Genomic DNA, 23,968 nt, shown 5'->3' with positions numbered 1-23,968 from the left:
AACATGCCTTTTTACTTCAGGAAGCAGTATTTCTAGGAGAAAACACTTTCATAATATGGCATATCTCTATAATACAAGAGCATCACATGGCAGCACATAGAGTGCCTAAGGGTACGGCCACACGGTCAGTTTTCCAGATCCAGTTTTGGAAGCCAAAATCAGAAGTGAATTCAAAAAAGAGAAGAAGCCATATCTGTCCTTAATGCTTTCTCTCATTTTAGGATTCACTCCTGATTTTGGCATGTAAGGGTATGCTCACACGTCAGATTTTGTCTCGCTGCAGAAACCCCTGCGAACCACACTCTGAAACGCACACAAAAAATCAGACGTATCAAAATACCTTAAAACTGCATCAGGATATTGAACCTGTGGCCGTACCCCAAGGCTCTGTAGGCACCCATAGGGGCTGCGTGTTCCACCTCATTTGTTGCACATGACTCCGAAGCCCTATTCACACTTACAAGGTAAGGCTACTTTCACACCGGCGGCATGAAGATCTGGCCGTCTGATCCATCAGAAAGCATGCAGCGGTTTGTGTCCGGCCGATTCTTGGCACTTTTGCTGGAATGCGGCCGGATCTCCACTGGATCCCATTATAGTTAAAGGGGGTCTATTACCAACTTTTCCCATTCTACACTGCTTATATTGCCGTCTTGAACACACACACATGATCATAACAGTACTTTTGTTGTTTTAGTCTAATTTTTGTAAAGCTGCAAAGACAAGGTTTTAATGGTATGCAAACCAGGGCTCGCAAGTGCCCAGGGGCGATGTTCTAGCTGTAAGTGCCCAGGGGCGATGTTCTGGCTGTAAGTGCCCAGGGGCGATGTTCTGGCTGTAAGTGCCCAGGGGCGATGTTCTGGCTGTAAGTGCCTAGGCCCCTCTGCGTTTTGCGCTCCTAACTCCTCCCCAGCCTCGTCTGGCCAGCCCTGTAATCATTGTACATCATCCTTTCCAGCTCGCGAGATCCCGCGCTCTCTCTCCTCGCCGGCGAGGACAGAATTGAGACGGACCCATAGACTTCTATGGAGCCCGTCTCGTGCAGCGAGGAGAGAGAGAGCGCTCTATGTACATGTTTCTATCCCCTCATTCTAGGTATTGTGGGGGTCTCGGCACTCAGACCCCACCAATCTAAACTTTTGATATGTCTCTATGACATATCAAAAGTTTTGTGAAAAGTTAATGGCCCTTTAATATTTGGTTTGTTCACTATTAGGAATATTTCAAGCTTATTCGCATAATGCAGTGGATTTGTCCTGTGTCTTTTTCCACGTTTTTTCAAGCATTTTTCTGGTGTGTGCGAGATACAGTAACACTATCTTTGTGGTAAGAATGTAGTTGTAATGTAATGAAAATATTGTGGTCTGTTCATAAACTGACCACTAGTTGGCACTCTCCTGTACAGTTCATTGCTTGGCTCCCCTGTGCAATAACCTAACCTGTGCACTAAAAACTATATACAAGTTATAGCAATGCTCCTATGCCTAACAGTAATGTATATAAGCAGACACCCGGCCTTTACCATTACATTTACCTTAAAAAATCAGCATTTTTACCTTATTCTCGCTTGCTCCTGTTCTTTTCCAGAACAGTGTTCCTCTCCTAAATATCCATTCTAGTTGAGTGCTTCCCCAGACTTCCTTTTGGCAGTAGTTAAAGAAGGGGGGAGCTTGGTCAAGAATCTGTTTCCAATATTTACTATGCAAGAGAGAAGAGAAAAAATGTGTGTTCAGTTCAGATTTTTTTTTTTTTATGAAAACAGAAGCCTCTGCAGCAGACGTATGTCTAGAGAATGAGGACAGCACTGGACGAATATGCAAATCGGCCAAAAAAAAGAGCCTTCAACCTCCACAAAGAATGGTTTACAGTATCTATACACTGGGGCATATTAAGCCATATTTACCTTGGAGGCAGAATCCTAAATGCATACAGATGTGGACAGCAACCTTTATGAGAACAGGTGGTGTCTTTCTTACATTCTTTTTCAAAGGTAATCCTTTTTTCGGAGACTCAAACATGACCCTTGTTCACCCTTAGTGTATTCCACTTGGTTGTCAACAGAGATAAATACCTGGCTAGAATGTCTTGGCAGTAAATCATTAGTGCTCATTAACCCGTTCTCACATGGAATGGAAGCCCGTAACTCCCTTTTCAAGCTCTCATCTGTCTTGGGTGACAACTTAAGATGGAACTTGTGGAATCTTGGTAAATTTTTTGTCGGGTCTGCACCTTCCGAAACTTCTGGTGCTGCCATCAATACTCAATATTTAGTTATTCTCTTAAAAGGATTCCTCTTTTTGCATTGCGTTTTTTAGAAAAGTTCCACTTGGAGAAGCGTCTTGGTTGTTTCCCAAATGTCCCTGAATCTTAAGTTAGCCATTCACTTTACGGAAGAAAATTCTGCTAGCACCCCTGACAAATTAAATTTCATGGTCCTCTGTCTCTCTTGGTAGACCACTAATTACTTTAGTTAGGCACATCACAGAAAATGCAACCTGACACTGCTTTTTCATCTTCCACACTGATAAAAAGACTGCGTTGTTAGACTAGCTTAGAGAGTCCTTGGCAGTAGCTCCATTTTTAGATTGCGTTAGAAAAGTACATTTTAAAACGGAAATCCGAGTTCTGGTTATCTTATGGTGAAATCAAACCGTGGGAAGCAACTGAAAACCTAAATTATGTATTGTCTTCTCCAAACACTGAGATATGGCACAAGGTCTAGTACCACATGGAAAAACACCATAACAAAATGAATTATGGTGAAACCGCTTTAAGACAACCATCCAAAATTTCATTGAAAAATGTTCCTCTAAGGGGTGGTCTTCTCAAAGACAATGGCCAATGTGAAAAATATATGATGGAGCTGAAAAGGAAGGGTCACGGTAAATGTAGTCTGTTTTAAATGGGAGGTCTTCTTATAGACATGGCCTTTTGAAGTTTCTCTGGATATTGGTATGCTCTATTGAATCTATTTTAGCAATGCCTCAAGTGTAGAGCTATTTGACCATAATAGCACTTTTCTATCAGCCAGTGTTGACCTCAGTCACTGGATTTCCTTTACTGTGGAGTGTATGTTAAATGTTGTACAGCAGGACTCTCTGGGCTACAGATATTGATGACCTATCCTCATGATAGACTGTGTAGTTGCCATGTTGGAGTACTGCAGTTCAGCTCCCACAACTACACTACAGGTGAAACTCGAAAAATTTGAATATCGTACAAAAGTCCATTTATTTGAGTAATACAAATTAAAAGGAATGGCATTAATGCAGCTTAAAATTTGAATTTTATGAAAAGGTTCAATATTCTAGGCTCGAAATATCACACTCTAGTCAGCTAATTAATCCATATCCCCTGAGCAAAGGATACCTCGAAATTGTGACTTTGGGGTTTCATAAACTGTAAGCCATAATCATCCAAATTATAACAAATAAAGGCTTGAAATATCTCGCTTTGCATGTAATGAGTCTATCTCATATGTTAGTTTCACCTTTTAAGTTGCATTACTGAAATTAAATGAACTTTGCACAGTATACAAATTTTTTGAGTTTCACCTGTATGTACCGTAGTTTCCGGGGCAGAGGCTGCCCAAAACAGCTGAACGGTGGGGGTTCTAAGATTCCCCCCCCCCTTTGGGTAGGTCATCAGTGTGTGAAGCCCAGAGAACACCTTTAACTTTAGTGCTTTGATTGCAAAGGAGCTTGTCTGAGATTAGAGGCTGATTGAACATGCAATATCAAAAGCTGCAGAATGGTGTAAAAAAAATCATTGCCACTGCTCCTCCAGTCTCTCACTGGTCTCTTCTTCCTAGTGCCTTTTGAAACAGAGGAAATGCTGGGTCAGCCAATCACTAGCTGAGGACGGTCACCTTTGCAGTTGGTGATTGGTACTTTCTGTGTGTCGAGAGACACCAGGTGTCACGGTCCCTTCCGTGACAGATGTCAGGAGATCAAGGAGACTGGCGGAGCGTGGAGGAATCTAACAGCCTCCTTGATTACTCTTTATTCAGTGTTGCTGTTGTTGATGACCCCATCCCTTGTTTCAGGTGTAGCTTAATAGTCATTACTTCTACCCTATTTAGTCTTACCCCACCCTTCTGACTGTGTGGTAAGAAAGCTTTGGTTTTGAAAGAGCTGGTGTGTTGTCCTCTCTGGTGTTCCTGCTCGTCCATCTCTCTACAGAAGTTAAGGGCCGTGTTTGTTTGTGTTTTCTTTTCCCTTCCTTTTTGGTTATTAGTAGGCCTCAGGGAGACTCCTGTTTCTTCATCTGGGAAGGAACCGCTTGTCTCCGCCCTGCCAATATCCATAGGGAGCTTTAGGGTCTCCTGGGTCCCAGGTTCCAGGGTATGGACATTCCTACCTTTAAGGGGTGCCCATACGGTTAGGAGTCAGGGCCAGGAATAGGGTTCTCTAGGAGGTGACCTTTTCCTTTCCCTAGCATTGAGGCCTAGTGGCTTTCCCTTTCCCTCCTGGTTGTCAGTGTGGTGTTTCCTCCTATACCTCATCCATGACACCAGGAAGTAGAGGCCAGTGGGAGACTGGAGAATGGTGAGGTGTTTGTTTTTTTAAATATTTTTACACCATTCATAAGCTTTTGAAAATAATTTGTATCACCCAGAAAACCACTATTACGATTATAACAGTATCTTCAACATTTCTCTGAATGAAATGTGGTTCCCAACCCGCTGGTCAATGTGCTTGGATTTGCCAGTGTTTTCAGGGGAATGCTGAACTTTATATGGCTACATATTTGTATAAGCTTGCAGTGGCAGTCCTGTTCTGTTATGGTTTCCTCCACTTTCCATAGTACAATTGTCCAAAATCCAACACCACAGATGGTCCTTAGTGCACATCCATTCAGATACTGCTGTATTTCAATCAGATCATCGACCTACTGTTAGTGCAAAGTTGTGCTGCTTCTATTCTTCTGTTGGCTGATGATGAGCTGGCTGAGCTATAAATGTTTGCGTTATACCGTATTTCCTATATAAGCCCAATAACACTCATTGTAAACATAGCCCATAAAGTGAATATCCTTAAAAGGGTTGTCCAAGTTAAAATAAAACTTCAGGAGCAACAGTACATACGATAGACTAACAAAAGAAATGATGCTTACCACTTCTCTCCTCTGCCACATCCAGCATCGTCCTCCTGTCCTTCCCACCAGTGTTTGTTTTGCTGAGTGCAGCAGTGACTACTCCATTAAGTGCAGCTAATCACTGGCCTCAGCAGTCACATGCCATGAAACCACTGACTTGGTGTGTATAGGATGTCACCGCTGAAGCCAGGAAGATGATCAATGGTGGAAGAAAACTGCAAGAGAGAAAAAGGGTGTTTCTGTTAGTTATAATTTAACTTGGACAACCCCTTTAATGCAGTTATGTAGTGTAACATTTTTGGACATTTTCTCTGTCCTTGCCCCCAGGAACCAGGCCACCCATGGTGTCAACTTGATTTGTGCCGCAGACAGTCCTTAATAATCAGTCACTTGTGTTGCCTCATACTTAACCAAATGTGTGAAGCTTGGCACTTACCAATCGTTCATTCTTTGTGCATTAGGCAGTACAAGATGTGGTCCAACCTGAGGGCGACGGCCATTTCGTGCTCTCAGCACTTGATCTGCCAAGGTCCAACTGTTAAAGAGGAGGTTCTCCGGGGTGCATGAGCAGGATATTGCACTGCCGTCCAACACTTTCAGTGTCCAGATGTATAGCTATATATGGAAGGATTCGAAACCTCAATAGGCATCTTTCGACTGTGGTTTCAGGGGTTAACTATAGGCTCAAGGTGATGTGCAAAAAGCAAATGTCTGACAAGTGTGAGGTGACTGCTGCAGAATGGATACACAAAGAAGGCATTCTTCAGACGTTCAGTCTAGCCACTCAGGATGTATGCATGGAGGTAAGAGATTGATTGAATTTATGAGTGGATGAACGTTGTATATTTGGTTAAACAATAATAAATTAGAGCACAATTTATATTGAAATGCCTTAAAGGGGTTCTTGGTTTCAGAAAACCCATTGTTAATACCATGTTAGTTGAAAGATTATTGCGGTTTTGCAAATTTTAGGATCAATTGACAAGAAACAACATGTTATTGCTTACTAATAGTGCTGGTTTATCTGTATTGCCGTTTCCTGCACTACATTGTGGGTCACATGACATTTTCTACTGTGTTGGTTCCCTATTCTGATGACATTACGTCTACATCTGCAGTGTATTTGTTTTTTATGCAAATCATGTGATAGAGTGTGTGGGCTGGTCGAATGGGGTCACATGCTTGGCCATGTGACGTCTCCATGTGACTTCTGGCTCGTATTTTGTTAATCTCATGTGAATGATCATGTGATATTACGGGGCGGGGTTTGGGTTACTTCCCTAATACCAACGTTCAGTTTGCGGAGGTGCACATGTTTTATATATCTCAGAGTGACTACATAGTATATTGTCTCTGTGCGTGGTATTCTATGTGCAGTTTTTTGTACATGTCATGCAATGGAGCTGGTGGGCTGGTCAAACGGGGCCACATGCTTAGTCATGTGACCTCTCCATGTGACTTCTGGCTCGTATTTTGTTTTCTCTAGCACCTTGGTGATCATGTGATATCACGGGGCGGGGTTTGGGTTACTTCCCTAATACCAATGTCCAGCTCGGCGCCGTGTGATGAGGTGGGATAAGCCCATTGGATATCTGTTGGGTGTGGATTGATTGAGTGAAGTATATATAGGTAGGTTTAGGAAATGGCAAGACACACCCCCTGAAAGAAGCGCACCTATCGAAACGTACGTCGGGCTTTCGGCTCTCCCCAAACTGGTTGGTATTCATTATTACAGGTATTTTGCCTCTTGTATTTATTCTCAGGGTGTGGTTGGTTGTCGGCTGTGTTCGGTGTCGGCCATGCCACCACATATACCCTGCTATACCCATTTTTTCACACAGTGAATTTTGCTGTTCACATTGAGTTGCAAAGGCAAATTTTTCCTCGGATAAGGGATGATCCATTTATGTGGTAGATGATTTATGTTTATTGTCACCCCACTATCAATACCTGGTATCCCCACACTAGTGTTACTGTATTTTATCTCATTGATCAGTACTTTCTGTGTTGGATTAACTGGTGATACAATATGTCTCAAGTTATGGTTATATACCTATGAAATATTTATTGCCACATATTACCTCTGCTTTGGGGTTTGCCTCTGTTTGTTGTATTGACTAATAAAGATGTTATTTTTGTATTTATCTATGTGTGGTTTTGAATACTTTTAGGTTATCTGCGGTGTAGCAAGGCTTGTAAGGCTTTGCCCTGTCGACACGACGTCATAAACCTTGCCTCTGGGGTTGGTGTTCTGCTCATTCTCTTGGACCCTGTCCTGTAGAAGTGATGTCTTAGGGTGGGGTTTTATCAGCAGGACTTCAAGCAGGCTTGGATCTGTGCTACAGACACTTCCCAGGATAAGCCAGGATGTAAACACAGGGTGCGGGTCACAGATTGCAATTACGCTGTAGGAGTCAAAATGTGCTCATTAGTCTATCATGTGACTTATATATTGCAGTATAGTTGCCTCATGGTATTAGATTAGGTGTCTTATATGTTAGCAAGAGCAGAAAAGAGCTACAAAGAGTGTCTGCAATACATGGACAGCACACTGATTTCATGGGCATTGTATTATTTTCCCTGTTGAGGCGCTGCAGAGGAATGGAACACTTATTTCCAAAATCATTGTTTCTGGTCAACAATGATTATCGCAATAGAAATCGCTTAACCCCACACTGAGGAAATGATTGTTGTTTGTGAATGCAGATGTCTGACCAGCAGGCAATTATCAGGAAGAAACCGTTTTTGTCCCTGCCCTCTTGACGTCATCTATCATTAACACTATGGGTAAATGCACATGTTAAGAATTTATGTGCGCACAATCCGCACTGAAATCTGCAAGCTTTCGCAGGGAAATCCGTGTGGTCAATCCACATCACTTGGTGTGGATTTGGTGCGGATTTTCCTGTCCCCATTGAAATGAAATGGAGAAAATCCAGACAGGATAAATTAAAATAAATTCACATGCTGCGGATTTTAAAATCCGCACCGTAGGTCAAAATCCGTGTGGAAAAAATCTGCATAGTGTGCATGAGAATTTCAAATGGTCATTGAATACAATGTACATGACCTATGTTGCAGATATTCCGCACACAAATCCATGCACTAAGGCTGACGTGCTACGTCATAATAGAAGTGCTTCATAATAGAAGTCTAAGGCCAGCATAGACTTCTGTTATGACGGAATGCCTCTTATAGGCTTCTGTGGTGTATGCCGTCATAGAATTCTGTTATGGTCCGTGGTAGCGGAATCCATAACGGGATTCTTGGATAACCCGAACCTTGTACACTGAACTTGAAAACACAAGTTTGTTCAACACTAGTCTTTGGTCACATTTTTTATGTAGTGTGAAGATTCGCTCTGGTAGACAGGACAAGCGGGTGCAGTATAGAGGCAAAGACATGTTTGTAACTCAAAAAGTGCAGTGTTTATTCACACTAGTTGCAGGTTCACAGTATGACAGTCCATTTTCAGTATTGGTGTTAGTTCACACCCAAAACAGTTCATACAGAAAAACATTCACCTTTGATCCTGGGTGTTTAATCCACACCCGGCTGAATGCTCAGCCTCAGAAAGTCCACCTGCAGGCTTTAGGCTGCCTGCTCGCCCGACACACTGTCTTCAGCTTTCAGCCCACACACAGGCCTCCGATCTCAGCAGAGTTTCACACAGCTCCAGTGTCAGAGAGGAGTAATCCACCCACCTGACACTGCTGGCTGTTTTTTTATAGGCCTGTCAAAACCCGGCCTGGACCGTGGGGAGTAGTCACCCACCCAGCACTTTGACTACTCCCAATAAAAGCCGTCCCGGATCAGCTATTTACAGCCATACTAGATAGCAAGGTGTCACACAGCAATTGCTTCTGACACATGAAAACTGGCTCTTAGTCCACCAAGGCCAGGAACCTCTGTGACACATACCTATCATCCACGATGATTCCTTGTAAAAGAGTGATAATCCAGCAGTCCGACTGTCCCCCGGAACAATGCCAGTAGCACATAGGTTAAGAAAGACAAGCTCAGAGTCTTGTCTACAAATGCTCGCAGTTTAGGGAATAAGATCAATGAACTTGAGTCTATAATGGCATCTGAGAATATAGATTTAGTGGCTGTTACTGAGACATTGTTCAATGGGAATAATGACTGGGATATAACAATACCAGGGTTCTCTCTATATAGGAAAGACCGAGAAGGCAAGAAAGGGGGAGGGGTGGCCCTGTATGTGAAAGATAGCATAAAATCGAATTTAATACAAGTTAGCGAGACCAATTTAGAGTCAGTTTGGGTTACCTTGCAGCTTGATAATCATAAGGTAAATGGTGAAGGTGTGATATATAGACCACCTAGCCAAGTCAAAGAATTAGATGATCTACTAGTTGAGGAAATAGCTAAAATGACATTGAAAGGGGAAGTTATCATTATGGGAGACTTTAATCTTCCTGAAGTAAACTGGAAAACCAAAATAGCTAGTTCTGCCAGGAGTTCAGATATTCTAAATTCCCTACTGGAATGATCTCTACAGCAAGTAGTTGAGGAGCCAACCCGTAAGGAGGCCATTTTAGATTTAGTATTCACAAATGGGAATTACTGTAGGGGAAAGCTTGGGATCTAGTGATTACTAGTCAGTGTGGTTTACTATAAGTACAGTAAACACCACACAAAAACAAAAGTTTTAGATTTTAGAAAAACTGACTTTTCTAAAATTAGATTAGTGGTATACGAGTCCCTATCAGATTGGAACAGTTTCAATGGAGTCCAGGAGAAATGGGACTACTTAAAAGTGGCACTATTGAAGGCAACAGATAATTGCATTAGGCTTGTCAGTAAAAGCAAAAAAAGGAAGAGACCACTGTGGTACTCAGCAGAAGTGGCCAAAATCATTAAAAAGAAAAAGATAGCATTTAGTAATTATAAAAAAAAACGAAACGAGGATGACAGGCAAATTTATAAGATTAGGCAGAGAGAGGCCAAATAAGTTATAAGAGCTTCTAAAGCACAGGCAGAATAGAAATTAGCTCAGTCAGTGAAAAAAGGCGATAAGACATTCTTCAGATACATAAATGAAAAAAGGAAACTAAAACAAGGAATTACCAAATTAAAGACAAAAGAAGGAAGGTATATGGAAGAAGATAAAGAACTAGCTGACTGTCTCAATGAATACTTCAGTTAAGTTTTTACAAAGGAAAATGAAGGAAAAGATCCTCAGTTAGGAAGGAAGACTAATAAATCTTTTGATGCATGTGTCTTTACAGAGGAAGAGGTTCTAAGTCAGCTGTCTAAAATGAATACAAATAAGTCACAGGGGCCTGATAGGATACACCTAAAGCTATTAAAAAAGCTTAGCGATGAACTATCAAAACCATTAACAGATTTATTTAACCAATCACTGGTAACAGGAGTCGTCCCAGAAGATTGTAAATTAGCAAATGTTGTGCCCATTCACAAGAAAGGTAGTAGGGAGGAATCGGGCAACTATAGGCCAGTAAGCCTGACATCAATAGTGGGGAAATTAATGGAAACTATATACTTAAGGAGAGGATTGTGGAACATCTAAAATCCCATGGATTGAAAGATGAAAAACAGCATGGGTTTACTTTAGGGAGATCATGTCTAACAAATCTTATTTTTTTTTATTTTTTATTGGGTGACTAAAATAATAGATGGCGGAGGTGCAGTAGACATCGCTTATCTAGACTTTAGTAAGGCTTTTGATACTGTCCCACATAGAAGGCTTATCAATAAATTGCAGTCTTTGTGCTTGGACTCCCATATTGTTGAATGGATTAGGCAGTGGCTGAGGTACAGACAACAGAGGGTTGTTGTCAATGGAGTATATTCAGACCATGGTCTTGTTACCAGTGGGGTACCTCAGGGATCTGTTCTGGGACCCATATTGTTTAATATCTTTATCAGCTAAATTGCAGAAGGCCTCGATGGTAAGGTGTGTCTTTTTGCTGATGACACAAAGATTTGTAACAGGGTTGATGTTCCTGGAGGGATACACCAAATGGAAAAGGATTTAGGAAAACTAGAGGCATAGTCAAAAATCTGGCAACTAAGATTTAATGTTGATAAGTGCAAGATAATGCACCTGGGGCGTAAAAACCCAAGAGCAGAATATACAATCAGTGATACAGTCCTAACCTCAATATCTTTCTGAGGAAAGGGATTTAGGGGTCATTATTTCAGAAGACTTAAAGGTAGGCAGACAGTGTCATATAGCAGCAGGAAATGCTAGCAGAATGCTTGGGTGTATAGGGAGAGGCATTACCAGTAGAAAGAGGGAGGTGCTCATGCCGCTCTACAGAGCAATAGTGAGACCTCATTTGGAGCATTGTGCTCAGTACTGGAGACCATATCTCCAAAAGGATATTGATACTTTGGAGAGAGTTCAGAGAAGAGCTACTAAACTAGTACATGGATTTCAGGATAAAACTTACCAGGAAAGATTAAAGGACCTTAACATGTAAAAGAGGAGAGAATATTTAAAAGAAGAAAAACTGCTACAGGACCTTAACAAGGTAAAAGAGGAGAGAATATTTAAAAGAAGAAAAACTGCTACAAGAGGACATAGTTTTAAATTAGAGGGGCAAAGGTTTATAAGTAATATCAGGAAGTATTACTTTACTGAGAGAGTAGTGGATGCATGGAATAGCCTTCCTGCAGAAGTGGTAGCTGCAAATACAGTGAAGGAGTTTAAGCATGCATGGGATAGGCATAAGGCCATCCTTCATATAACATAGGGACAAGGGCTATTCATAGTATTCAGTATATTGGGCAGACTAGATGGGCCAAATGGTTCTTATCTGCCGACACATTCTATGTTTCTTACAGTGGTCATAAAAAGTATTGCTTATGGTCAGCACGTCTCTCCGTGTAAACAGGGCATGCGCAGTTCTAATGATTTAGTAACTAGCTATAATATTCTATATAATTGATAGGCACTTGTTAATGGGCCCTCAGAGGAAAAGATGATTGACTCTGTGAGATTGTCTTGACCTGTCCTTTTCTTTGGTGTATACTGTACTGCATTGGAGGACCGAAAAGGTTCCCAACTCCCATCTTCCTCCTACCTAGAAATATCTTTAGCCTTTAGTTGAGCCAGTTGGGTATGATAATTAATTCTCAGTTATTTATGGTTACCATAAAGAGGAATTCCCATCTTAGACATTTATAGCATATCTCATCTGTCATGAGAATGAGCGAGCCACCTACTGTTACCATTCAATGGGAGTTCAGGAAAGAGCACAGCAAGCATTGATTTTAGTTCCTGCTGTCTTCCTCTTTTAATTGGGGCACTGGGGTCCTCATTAAATGAGGATTCCAGAGGTGAGTCTCACACGTTGCTTAGAGTATGCCCTGAGAAGATACCATAAGCCTTCTTGATGGGAGTATCCTTTCAAAGAACTTGTTTCATCTGGGGAAACCCTTTCTAAATACTCTATTGGGGAACAGATGTCATAGAGGGAGGTATGCCAGGCTACAAACTCCAAGACAGTGAAAAGCTGCTGAAATGAGTCCCCTCTTCTTTTGAACTAAATGAGACCATATTATTTGCAGCTTCTCCCAGTGATGTCCTCTGATCCCTGGAAAAAAAACTTATTCTAAGAAGGTACCTGTGTGTCTTTGTTGAAAGCCCTTAAATTCTCACAGATTTCTTAATAAGAGGCAGGTAAAAGGGAAATGCATGACATACTTTTATAGTGATCCGTTCCTACTGGGGATGGTGCACCCTGTGTCTGCATTGGGTGGACAAGTAAATGTGGTGCACATCTGTATGTTCTGCTGGTTATTATCTTTTATTAGGTCTCTTTTGTGCAACTCCTTAATTAATTTATGAGATGTTTACTTATGGATCACCGTTCAGATAGATCTGTTTTTAATTGTGACGCACCATTTTGCACTTAAGGTCCGTTCATCCTTTCCTAGCAGCACTTCATTCTTCTTTAAGAACATCATCACTGAACTCTACATGCCTTACACTCTGTGACCTACAACAGAAAATGTGTCCTACATTTTACCGTTTGCCGCTTTAAAGCGATATTCCCATCTGAACACTTATGGCAAATCAATGCATATGCCATAGATGTCCAATAGGTGCAGATCCTACCCATGGGACACGCTCTGTTGTCAATAATGGGGCCCTGCTGTCAATCGAGAACTGGCGTTCTTGAGGTAAGAGTGGATCCCAGAGGTAGTACCCGCACCTATCAAACATTTATGGCATATTCTGTCGATTTACCAAAAATGTCCTATATGGAAATACTCCTTTAAATGATAGGTGAGAACTTTTTTTTTTTGGCCAGTGAGTTGAGTCCTTCATGGAGGAGCTTATTTAGCTTTCCATTGTCCTACAATGTATTCTTGGATTTCCTAAATTTACAGTCCTACAGTTTGTCAGAAATTCACCATCGACCACCTTATCTTGCCCATGTCAGCTCTGAAGTTAGGAGACTAAAGCAGCTCAATAGTGTAGGGATTGGGGACCTTGCAAGCAACCACCCATATCTAAACTTATATTGTGGTCCTACAAGATAAAACCCCTCTTTTATCTGAAAGCTACCCACCATTTTGAGGAAATGGAGCAATTTTCATTCATGATTAGGTTTATAGGCTGGTAATCGACACCCGAGCTAAGCTGCAGTAACCAGGCATGGCCGCTACGCAGAGGACGGAGTGGTTCTTCCACCTCAGCCCTCTGTCCTATTTCTGGCATCGGCATCTGCTGAGTTCCTCTGATTAAGAGGGTTTCTGGTGTCAGACCCCCACTGATCTGATCTTGATGACCTGTCCAAAGGAAAGGCCATCGGTAATTAAAACCTGAACAACCCCTATAAATATTCCTTTTTTTTAATTCCCTACAAAACTGCTGGAGAGTAAAGCTTCTCATCTTTTCATTATATTCAAGCTGTTTCTGAGAATACAATCAAAAGATTGTTAGGAGACCCTTATATATCATACTGCTCTTTTAATTTGGCATCATGAATAGATGATGTTTTGGATATGTTCTGATTGTCTCATTGTGCTTTGGAAGTCATGCTCTTGTTGTTTGGCCTGGTATAGAGTCAAAATATTGTGATGCAGGATACACATCGTGGTATTCACCCCATGGATCTTAAAGTTATATTATGTGCCATGAAAATAGGCCAGACTGTCTGTGAAGGCTCATTGTATCGTGATCAACCCAGCGAGGTCTCTCTCCCTTGTACATAAGGGAATAGTTTTCTTTCCCGTCTTGAAATTAAAGGATTGATGACGGAATCCAAAACCTGTCTCAACAAGAGGACACTAAAAGTTAATTCACTTCTTCTGTAGCTGGGCGCAAAGATTGTTAGATTCCAGCACTGCTAAGCATATCAAACTGATCTTAGATACCATGTCAATCATGTCAAGGGCTTAGGATTATGGTTTTGAATTCGACTGCTTTGTTTAATCAGGAGGAACTTCTAGGAATGACCACATGCATTAGAGAAGAAAGCAGTCTGTAAAGGGAATAAGTTAATTGGAATCTGGAGTCATTTCAAGACATAGCTGAAAGTTGCACTTGCTTGCTCGTGAGAGGACTACTGTCCTTTATTAAATCATCCATCATTTAAAAGGTTCTGATGTTGTGCAGCTAATGGGAGGAGAAAAAAGAAGCCAGGTCATCTGTAAAACACGCAGGAGTCCTTTTCGTATCTCAATGTGCAAAGGCCGTAGCCCCTCAGAGCAAGTGTGAGGTAATTACTCTGATTTGGATACAATAGTAATCTCCAATTTTCCTTGGATATGATAAGCTTGTGCTGTACTGTTGTGCCATGCAATATTGACAGAGATAGTGTCAGATATACTTAACTGCTTTCAGTGTCTTGGATGAGACCAGTGAAGTGTGCATTCACTCAGGCTTGCTGCTTCTAAGAGTTCGTCCACGTGGGACGTAATTTAATGTGGAAACAGCTCCTTGGATCAAAGCAAAGGGCGCAACAAAATCCGCCTGAGTTACTTGCACATTTGCTATGGATTTCATCCTACACATTGCAAAATCTGCTGCCTCAGTTGACGCGCTGCACATTTAAAATGCGTAAGTCATTATATGTTATGTGCGGACTTCATTGTGGATACTTTCTGCAGATGAGGTTTTTAAAAATCTCATCCACTTTGCTGCTACTGTAATACACTGTCTTTTCTGTATGCATGGAAAATCTAGAGTGTATCGCCCAAGGGTAGTCATAGTCTTCAGTTTTAATCCTATAGGTATGGGACCTGTTATGCTTAAACCCTTTGCCCAGTACTGATTTTGGCTTACAGGGCCAAAGTCTACAAATTTATATTTTCCGTTTGTTCTCCTGCATTCTCCCATGATCAATACGTCCCTTGTTCTGGAGGTGATTTCTATTTTCCTCTCCACAATCTCCTCATGGGTTTCTGAGAATAACCTAAAAATTTGGATAGTAGTGACCAGTTTGCCTTCATTCTTTTACTTTTTCATATTTGTTCCCATCATTTTTTCATGGCTTTATTATTTTTCTTACTTTACCTTGTAGTCGTTCTTGTCTCAGCTTTGTCCTTTATTCCTTACAGACAGAACATCTCTAAATCCTGTTACTTCCCCTTGTGCAACTTTAGCATGGTCCTCATATCAGTCAAGGGTTTGCCTCAAAGGGGTTATCCAAGATTTTGACATTGATGGCCTATCCTCAGGATAGGTCATCAATATCAGATCGGTGGGGGTTCAATTCCTGCCCCCCTTCCCCCGATTAGCTGTTTGTAGAGGCCACAGCTTTTTGGTAAGCTGTCATACCCAGCACATTATCCAATGGATGGTGCTTTGCTTGATAAATGGACCCCCACTGATCCTATATTGTTAACCGATCCTTGAGGATAGGTAATCAGTATTAATTAACTAGAAAACCCCTTTAATCCTAATCCAAAACATTGAGACTTTCTGCATTGAAAACATCCTCTTTTATCTCGACAAATAATGGATGCTGTGGCCATCCCATCCCTCACTTTTTTGCTGGTCACTTCACTGGCTACCCAGTACTGAGGAAACTGAGGTTATGTTTTACGTTGAAATCACTTACATAACCATAGCACACTCCACATTTATAACCTTCATTTCTCTTTTACTCCAGTTTTTTTATGCCACACCCCCTACTGGAGTAAGATTGTGCATTTTTTGTTCTTTGACATTTAAAAGTCTCCATTAATGGAGTACACCTAATAATATAGCTAGTCCATGCTTCCACCTCCTTTTCGATAGTTGCATAAAATCACAAAAAAAGCCACAAAATGACATGCATCAAAATTTGTAAAATTTTCTTTCTTCCAGAATTCTGGGGCCAATGAGTATGCATTCCTCTTATTGTCTTTTTGGCTTTTAACAATGTGTATTTTTACATCTACCTATGGTTTGCCTTTTTGGACTTGACCCACGTCTGACCTTTTTCATGCCCGTCCAGTACTTTTGCTGCCTTTTAAAATCAGGTCTGTCCTCTGAACAACTGCGAATGTGATTTATTTGCTGACATTACACGATCCCTGTGTAATGTAAGAGATTTCTGCTTCACAGTTCATGATAGTGTGCGTTTAGATTTAACAAAAGGCAAAAAAGAAAAAACTGTAGCCAACACAGGAATTTACATCATTAAAAATAATAGAAAGATTTGAAAATCTTAATCCTTCCTTTCTCCGTTCAGAGTACTGTTTCACTTTTTATCATGTTGTGTAATCAGATATCTTTCCTTTTCATAAAAAAAGGAAAAGTGGATTATATAATTTTCCTTTTGCAGCTAATGAAAAATGAGCCGTCTGGCCTCGACACATTATTTAGGTTAGCCTATTATGTTTAGTCTTTGAGATGTTTATTTAGGCTATGAAAAACAACACTGGTTTAATTGAATTACCCCATATTTTGTAACATAAACTATGACCACCGAGACTTGATCATTCTGACACACGGGTCTTTAGAGTTGGCTTACCTTCTCCCAGCTGGAGTTGAAGATGCAACAGATGCTGTGACTTATATATTTTCTTTTATTTGCAGGTACAGAAATGGCCCAAGTTGATTAAATTTCCCATTTGATACTTGAGAAGGTGGGTGTAGGACCGTTTTATGTGTGCTTCCAAAGGTTCCAACTTTTTTTCTTTTTTTCTTTTGCGTTTTGTTCTTTTTAACTGGATTGAGCAAATGAACATGGGCAAGCAAGACGGGACAAAGCTCAGGAGAAGAGCCTTTGGGAAAAAGTAATCTTCCCTTTCAATATTCTTGGAGAAGCCACTCATCAAGGTGGTGGCTTGGGAGGAAGGAGGAGTACATGGACTTGTTATGTTGTCGTTCTGGAGTACAGCTGATTCTGTAGGACAGAGGTAGCCTGAAAAGGAAAAGAGAGACCAAAAAGAAACAAAGGAAAAGAGGTTCCCGTTTTTGTCCTTCTAAATTATGGAACTTTTGTGGAAGACGTTGACCTGGATATTGGGCCTTGTCATGGTTTCATCGGAATCTCACAGGGACAACAGACTCTCCTTTAATTCTCAAGGTAGGGTTTCACTTATACATATCAACTAGTAAACTGTGTATGTTGTAGAATTATTTTCAGAGCACTGGGTTAATTTATTGTATAGCTTTGCATCTTAGGCCCAATTGTAAAATGTTTCACTGAGATCCCTAAAACAACTATGATAGACTGTGTGTTCAAATGAAGATTGCTAATAATTTTTTTTTTTATTTAGCACTTTTTTGATAACTCCCTTGTCCATGATTGATTCATTTGCTTTGATTTTAAGTTAAACCACTATCTAATATTGTAGGAATTACAGTGTACCACCCTACATTGTGTATAGTAAAGATACAGATGACGGGCCTGGTATATAATAATATAGAATTAGTTGATGTACTACTCTTTTATGTACTACTTCCTGTTACTTTCTTTTTCCTTTGCATGCTCCCTTTATGGATTGACCCGTCTTGCAATCACAAAGGGGAATTCCTGTCTTACCTTGAACACTATCAACTGACGGTTCCTATAAGGGTTGACTACAATGGGGCCTTCGTCAGTTATACTGTGAAGAACGACAAACACTCTCGGAAAAGGAGGAGTACGGACCCTAAAGATCAAGAGCAGGAGGCTTCTAAGTTATTTTTTAAAATTTCTGCATATGGCAAGCACTTTCACCTAAACCTGACTCTAAATACAGAACTGGTCTCAAAACACTTTACCGTAGAGTACTGGGGCAGGAATGGGCCTGAATTAAAGCACGATTCCATAGACAACTGTCACTATACGGGATATTTACAGGACCACAATACCACAACGAAAGTGGCTCTAAGTAACTGCAACGGCTTGGTGAGTAGATTAATGGTCCATGCTGCTTTTTATTGTGTGTGTGTATATGTATTTTCAGAATGAAATTCTTGCAAATGGTTTATATTTGCGAAAAATATATAATCTCTGATAAATTATTAGGATACTTGGGTTTTCTTTGCTTTCTTTAAAAAATCAGTTACAGTATTTTGTAGTTCGGTTTCTTTCTAATTCCTTGGTACGGCTCCCAATAGGAGTTGTCACCCTGCTTTCTTGGACTCCTAAAGAGCAAATTTGTCCATTAATAAGCCTTCTAAGTCTGGGAAGGGTGTATTACAACCCTTATGGAACCTTTCTTTGTGACCATAATAATTGTTGCCTTTTCCCCAACAAAGCCATGATATTATTGACCATCAAAGCGAAGGATTCTGCCTAGTGTCACTGCCAAGTGGAAGACCTCCAGTGACACTCCTTTTGGTTTTAATATGAGCCACTGGGGATCTGTAAAGGAGTTGTATCTAATGCAGAGTAGGTCCTTGATACCAAATTTGTAAAGGACAAGCCACAAATAATTCAGCAAGTGCCACTATTATTGTGTTGCCTGGACATATATGCATCCAGTGCACAGAGAATCTCATCTGTCCTTTTAAAACCATCTGAGGGGGGAATGACTACAGGCCAAAAAAGAATTCATTGAACCTGTGTGGTGGAGATCTTTATAAAAGATCTTCATCTTTTTAGGTAGTATGCTGTAGGGGACCCTGTCCTTAGCTAATTGTACACAATAATTTGGATGTGTTGAGGTGTAGAGACTTTTTTATTGGAATAATTTGGATATTATTTCCCTAAGGGTTCATATGAACGTAATCAGCACTGTTGTTATCACAGTAAGGCTACTTTCACACTGGCGTTTTGGCTTTCCGTTTGTGACATCCGTCATAGGCTCTCCCAAGCGGTCCAAAACGGATCAGTTTTGCCCTAATACATTCTGAATGGAAAAGGATCAGTTCAGAATGCATCAGTTTGTCTCCATTCAGTCACCATTCCGCTCTGGAGGCGGACACCAAAACGCTGCCTGCAGCGTTTTGCTGTCCGCTTGACGAAACTGAGCAAAACTGATCCGTTCTGGCACACAATGTAAGTCAATGGGGACGGATCCGTTTTCTCTGACACAATCTGGCACAATAGAAAACGGATCCGTCTCCCATTGACTTTCAATGGAGTTCATGACGGATCCATCTTGGCAATGTTACAGATAATACAAACGGATCTGTTCATGATGGATGCATGCGGTTGTATTATTGTAACGGATCCGTTTTTGCAGATACATGACTGGAGTGTAAAAGTAGCCTTATTAAAATCAAGAATGCAGATGAAGAGCGAAAAGTCAGAACTTTTCTTTTTTGTAGTTTTATTTATGTTTTGTAGTTGGGGCAAATTTTGGGTGTACTCAGTGAAGTGAAGGTGCTGTGTTTCAGTTTGTTGCTCTCCTCCCTGAAATTAGAAGGGATTTTATTTTTTATGAAGACCTTACGCATCCTTCTTGGCTTAGGACTTAGACATCCTCCACTAGATGGTGTCATGTTTTAGGGCCGGATAAGATGCTGGTGCGTTACACGAGTGTAAAAAACATTGTAATGCGTTTTGCACGCGCGTGAGAAAAATCTGCATGTTTGGTACCCAGACCCGAATCCGGACTTCTTCACAGAAGTTTGGGTTAGGTGTTGTGTAGATTTTATTATTTTCCCTTATAACATGGTTATAAGGGAAAATAATAGCATTCTTAATACAGAATGCATAGTACAATAGGGATTATTTTAAAAAATAAAATAAAAAATAATTTAACTCTCCTTAATCCACTTGTTCGTGCAGCCCAGCTTCTCTTCTGTCTTCATCTTTGCTGTGCAGTAGGAATAGGACCTTTGATGACGTCACTGTGCTCATCACATGGTCCATCACATGATCCATCACCATGATGTCACCACAAGTCCTTTTCCTGTGCACAGCAAAGATGAAGACAGAAGAGAAGCCGGGCTGCACGAACAAGTGGATTAAGGTGAGTTAAATTATTATTATTATTTTTATTAACCCCTCCAGCCCTATCGTACTATGCATTCTGTATTAAGAATGCTATTATTTTCCCTTATAACCATGTTATAAGGAAAAATAATAATGATCGGGTCCCCATCCCGATTGTCTCCTAGCAACCGTGCATGAAAATCGCACCGCATCCGCACTTGCTTGCGGATGCTTGCGATTTTCACGCAGCCCCATTTACTTCTATGGGGCCTGTGCTGCGTGAAAAAAAAAGCACAAAATAGAGCTTGCTGCGATTTTCACGCAACGCACAAGTGATGTGTGAAAATCACAGCTCATGTGCACAGCCCCATAGAAATAAATGGGTCTGGATTCAGTGCGGGTGCAATGTGTTCACCTCACGCATTGCACCCGCGCGGAAATCTCGCCCATGTGAAAGGAGCCTAAGAGTTCCTCAAGTTCTGAAACAACTTTCCATAAATCTTTTCAGAATGAAATTAATGCAAATGGTTTATATTTGAGGAAAATATATAATCTTCAGTAAATTATTGGGATACATGGGTTTGAACACTCGTTAGCGATAATCTGTCGGTGTAAAGGTGCTGCCGATAGACGAGTGAAACACTTGTTCATCGGTTAATAGGATCCTTGGTTCGTTCACCTAGTTGATTGTTTGCTGGCAGCAGATCATGCTTCTAAACAGGTCTCTGCTGCTGGCAACTAGTGATTTTGTTTGGATATGAGAGATGACATTAGCAATCACTCCTTCCCGTACTGTGGAGGGGATCACTGCATGTAAATGATGATCTCCTCCACTGACGAGCAGATGACTGTCGAGAAGAAAAACCTCATTCCCGACAACCGTCTGCTTTATTGAGCAGTGTAAAGGGGCCTTTAGCTCTGCTACAATTAGCACTTTTGACTCTATATTTGGTAAGATAATACGCTACCACTGTTCAGAGTGAGGTAATAAAGCACTTGTTAGGCTACTTTCACACTAGCGTTTTTGATGGATCTGTCATGGATCAGCAAAAACGCTTTAGTTACTAATAATACAACCGTCTGCGTCAATTATGAACGGATCCGGTTGTATTATCTTTAAAATAGCCAAGACGGATCCGTCATGAACTCCATTGAAAGTCATTGGGGGACAGATCTGTTTTCTATTGTGTCAGAGAAAGCGTATCCTTCCCCAGAGAAAACGTATCCTTGACTTACATTGTGTGTCAGGACGGATCCGTCTTGCTCCGCACCACATCGCGGAGAGAAAAACGCTGCTTGTTATTCTGTCCGCGATGGGGACGCAACCAAACGGAACGGAATGCATTCTGGTACACTCCATTTTGTTCAGTTCAGTTTTGTCCCCATTGACAATGAATGAGGACCAAATGGAAGTATTTTCCCCCTCTATTGAAATCCTATGACGGATCTCAATAGCGGAAAGGGAAAGCGCAAGTGTGAAAGTAGCCTTAGATGGCAGCAACCTCCTCATCCTTCCTCCTCTCTCCATAGACTTTTGTCTACCAGGCTGGAGATGGAGATAAGTGTTACTAGAGATAAGAGGTTGAGTGAAGGGAGAGAGGAGTAAAGCGGCCCAAGAAGCCCAGGAGAAAGCCTAATTCTTGTAATAAGATCTATTACAAAGTTTCTTATATTTACCTGTACTATTAATTTTGGAAAACTTGTTTATAACTGGGCGTACACTTTAAGGTGGCCATACACATTCCATTGTTGTCAGCTGAACACTTCAAATCAAACATCTATTCAGCCCAACCTCCAAACACACATGGACAACCATTGTGACCAAATGTGAATGTGTTCTGAATTGAGAAATTGGATTAAACCACTGCCAGACTTCTCTGGTACTTACGCATCTCTCTTAAGAAAAAGGATTTGGGCATTTTGAAATTCAGCATACCTTATCCTTTCTTCCCTCGGCATAGGCCAAACGAACGTTGGTCGTACATCCAATTAAGGTTAGATGGTAGACTGGTCCTGCAACAGTTTCTAACAACCTTTGTTTAATGTGTATGGCCACCTTAAGGGTGTATTAGACACCCCAATCACCCAGATGATTGTCGGGAGGGAAGCGTTCCCTCCTTAAAATAGCCTGCTCGCTAGTAGAGGAGACTGCTGTAATTACATGCAGTGATCTCCTCCACAGCATGGAGGGGAGCGATCGTTATGCCATCGCTTGTCCCTGTGCTGTCTAGTGTAGAAAAAGCTTTAGAAAAGTCACGGCACTCTCGAACTTCAATCCAAATTTAGTGTTTAATCACAGCGAAAAGTACAGCAACGTATAGACATACAGGTCTTTCTCAAGCGACATGTCGCTTGAGAAAGACCTGTGTGTCGCAACGTTGCTGTATTTTTCGCTGTGATTAAACACTAAATTTGGATTGAAGTTCGAGAGTGCCGTGACTTTTTGAAAGCTTTTTCTACGTTTGAGGGGTCCCTGAGGCCGGGACCTGCCGCCACGACCCCCGCTGCCATATAATGAATTTTTTTCAAGTAAGTGGTGCTGTCCTATTCGATTTTTCTTGTTCATGCTGTCTAGTGGTTATCAGACAGCACGATCTGCCGCCTGCAAACAATATTTTTTTTAAATGTCAAAAGATTTGTATTGCAGATGAACAAGCGTTCATTGAGCAATCGGCGGCAGTTTATACAAACGTTCGTTGGAGATGATTGGGCAGAAAATCTGCCCATGTAATAAACTCTTTACCAGCATACCTAGAGTTTGTTTGTAACCTGCTGCCAAATAGACATAAAGATCTGCATAGGAAATAGAGACACCAAATAATAGATTTTTAAATGGAACTGTTTGCAAAGTTGCTTAATATTTTCCTTCTGTATTGATTCGTGAAAGTAGACAGATCTTTTTGAGTCTTGCAGATGTATTTGTGTTTCCTGAATTTTATTGTTTTAGGGTTAAACCGACTCAGTCGCCTTGTAAACAAATCGCTTACAATGATGAATAGGAACAATCTGCCCTTTTTCTGCTGTCAAAGCATTCACAATAGGTATCATGTAGCAGATGTTCTGAAGTTTGTAGCAAGTGCTGCATATTGTACCAGAAGATTACCACCAAAGTAAATTGTCAGCGCTTGTTTTTTTTATAGACCTGCAGATATTAACTGCAGTATACTACGGTATGTAAGTACCGTACTCTTTTTTTCTAATAGGCCCAGATTTACTAATGTGTTTGTGCCAAAAATGTGTCTAAAAAGTTGTGCAAATTAGTGCATCTATTTTTTTATTTATTTTTTTATTTATTTTTTACCCCCGACAAACTCAACAAGGGATGGGGCTTAGTGGAAATGGGTGGATCTTCACTGGAAGAGGCGGGCTTAAGATGCGCTAAAATTGCACTACAATTCTTGCATAAAAATTTACGGACCGCACATAGCCAGCACTATGATAGAAAGGCCTATTCTTGTCCGCAGTTGTGGACAAGAATAGGACATGTTCTATCTTTTTTGCAGGGCCACAGAATGGAACTACAGATGTGGACAGCACACGGTGTGCTGTCTGCATCTTTTGCATTCATA

The 23,968-nt window shown here is 40.9% G+C and overlaps 1 protein-coding gene across 3 annotated transcripts in view; it reads left to right on the top strand.

The window, feature by feature from the left end:
- ADAMTS6 (ADAM metallopeptidase with thrombospondin type 1 motif 6) overlaps nt 1-23,968 on the top strand; it is a 272,216-nt gene that overhangs the window by 8,197 nt on the left and 240,051 nt on the right. For all 3 annotated transcript variants that reach the window (XM_040421333.1, XM_040421334.1, XM_040421332.1), the window contains exons 2-3: nt 17,123-17,615; nt 18,058-18,422. In XM_040421333.1, coding sequence (XP_040277267.1) covers nt 17,519-17,615; nt 18,058-18,422 — 462 coding nt within the window. In that variant the 5' untranslated portion in view covers nt 17,123-17,518. The remainder of the gene's footprint in view (nt 1-17,122; nt 17,616-18,057; nt 18,423-23,968) is intronic.

This window comes from Bufo bufo, chromosome 2, assembly GCF_905171765.1.
Source record: "Bufo bufo chromosome 2, aBufBuf1.1, whole genome shotgun sequence".
Classification (NCBI taxonomy): domain Eukaryota; kingdom Metazoa; phylum Chordata; class Amphibia; order Anura; family Bufonidae; genus Bufo; species Bufo bufo.
Note: the sequence above shows the minus strand (reverse complement) of the source record. Positions and strands in the feature narration are given on the sequence as shown.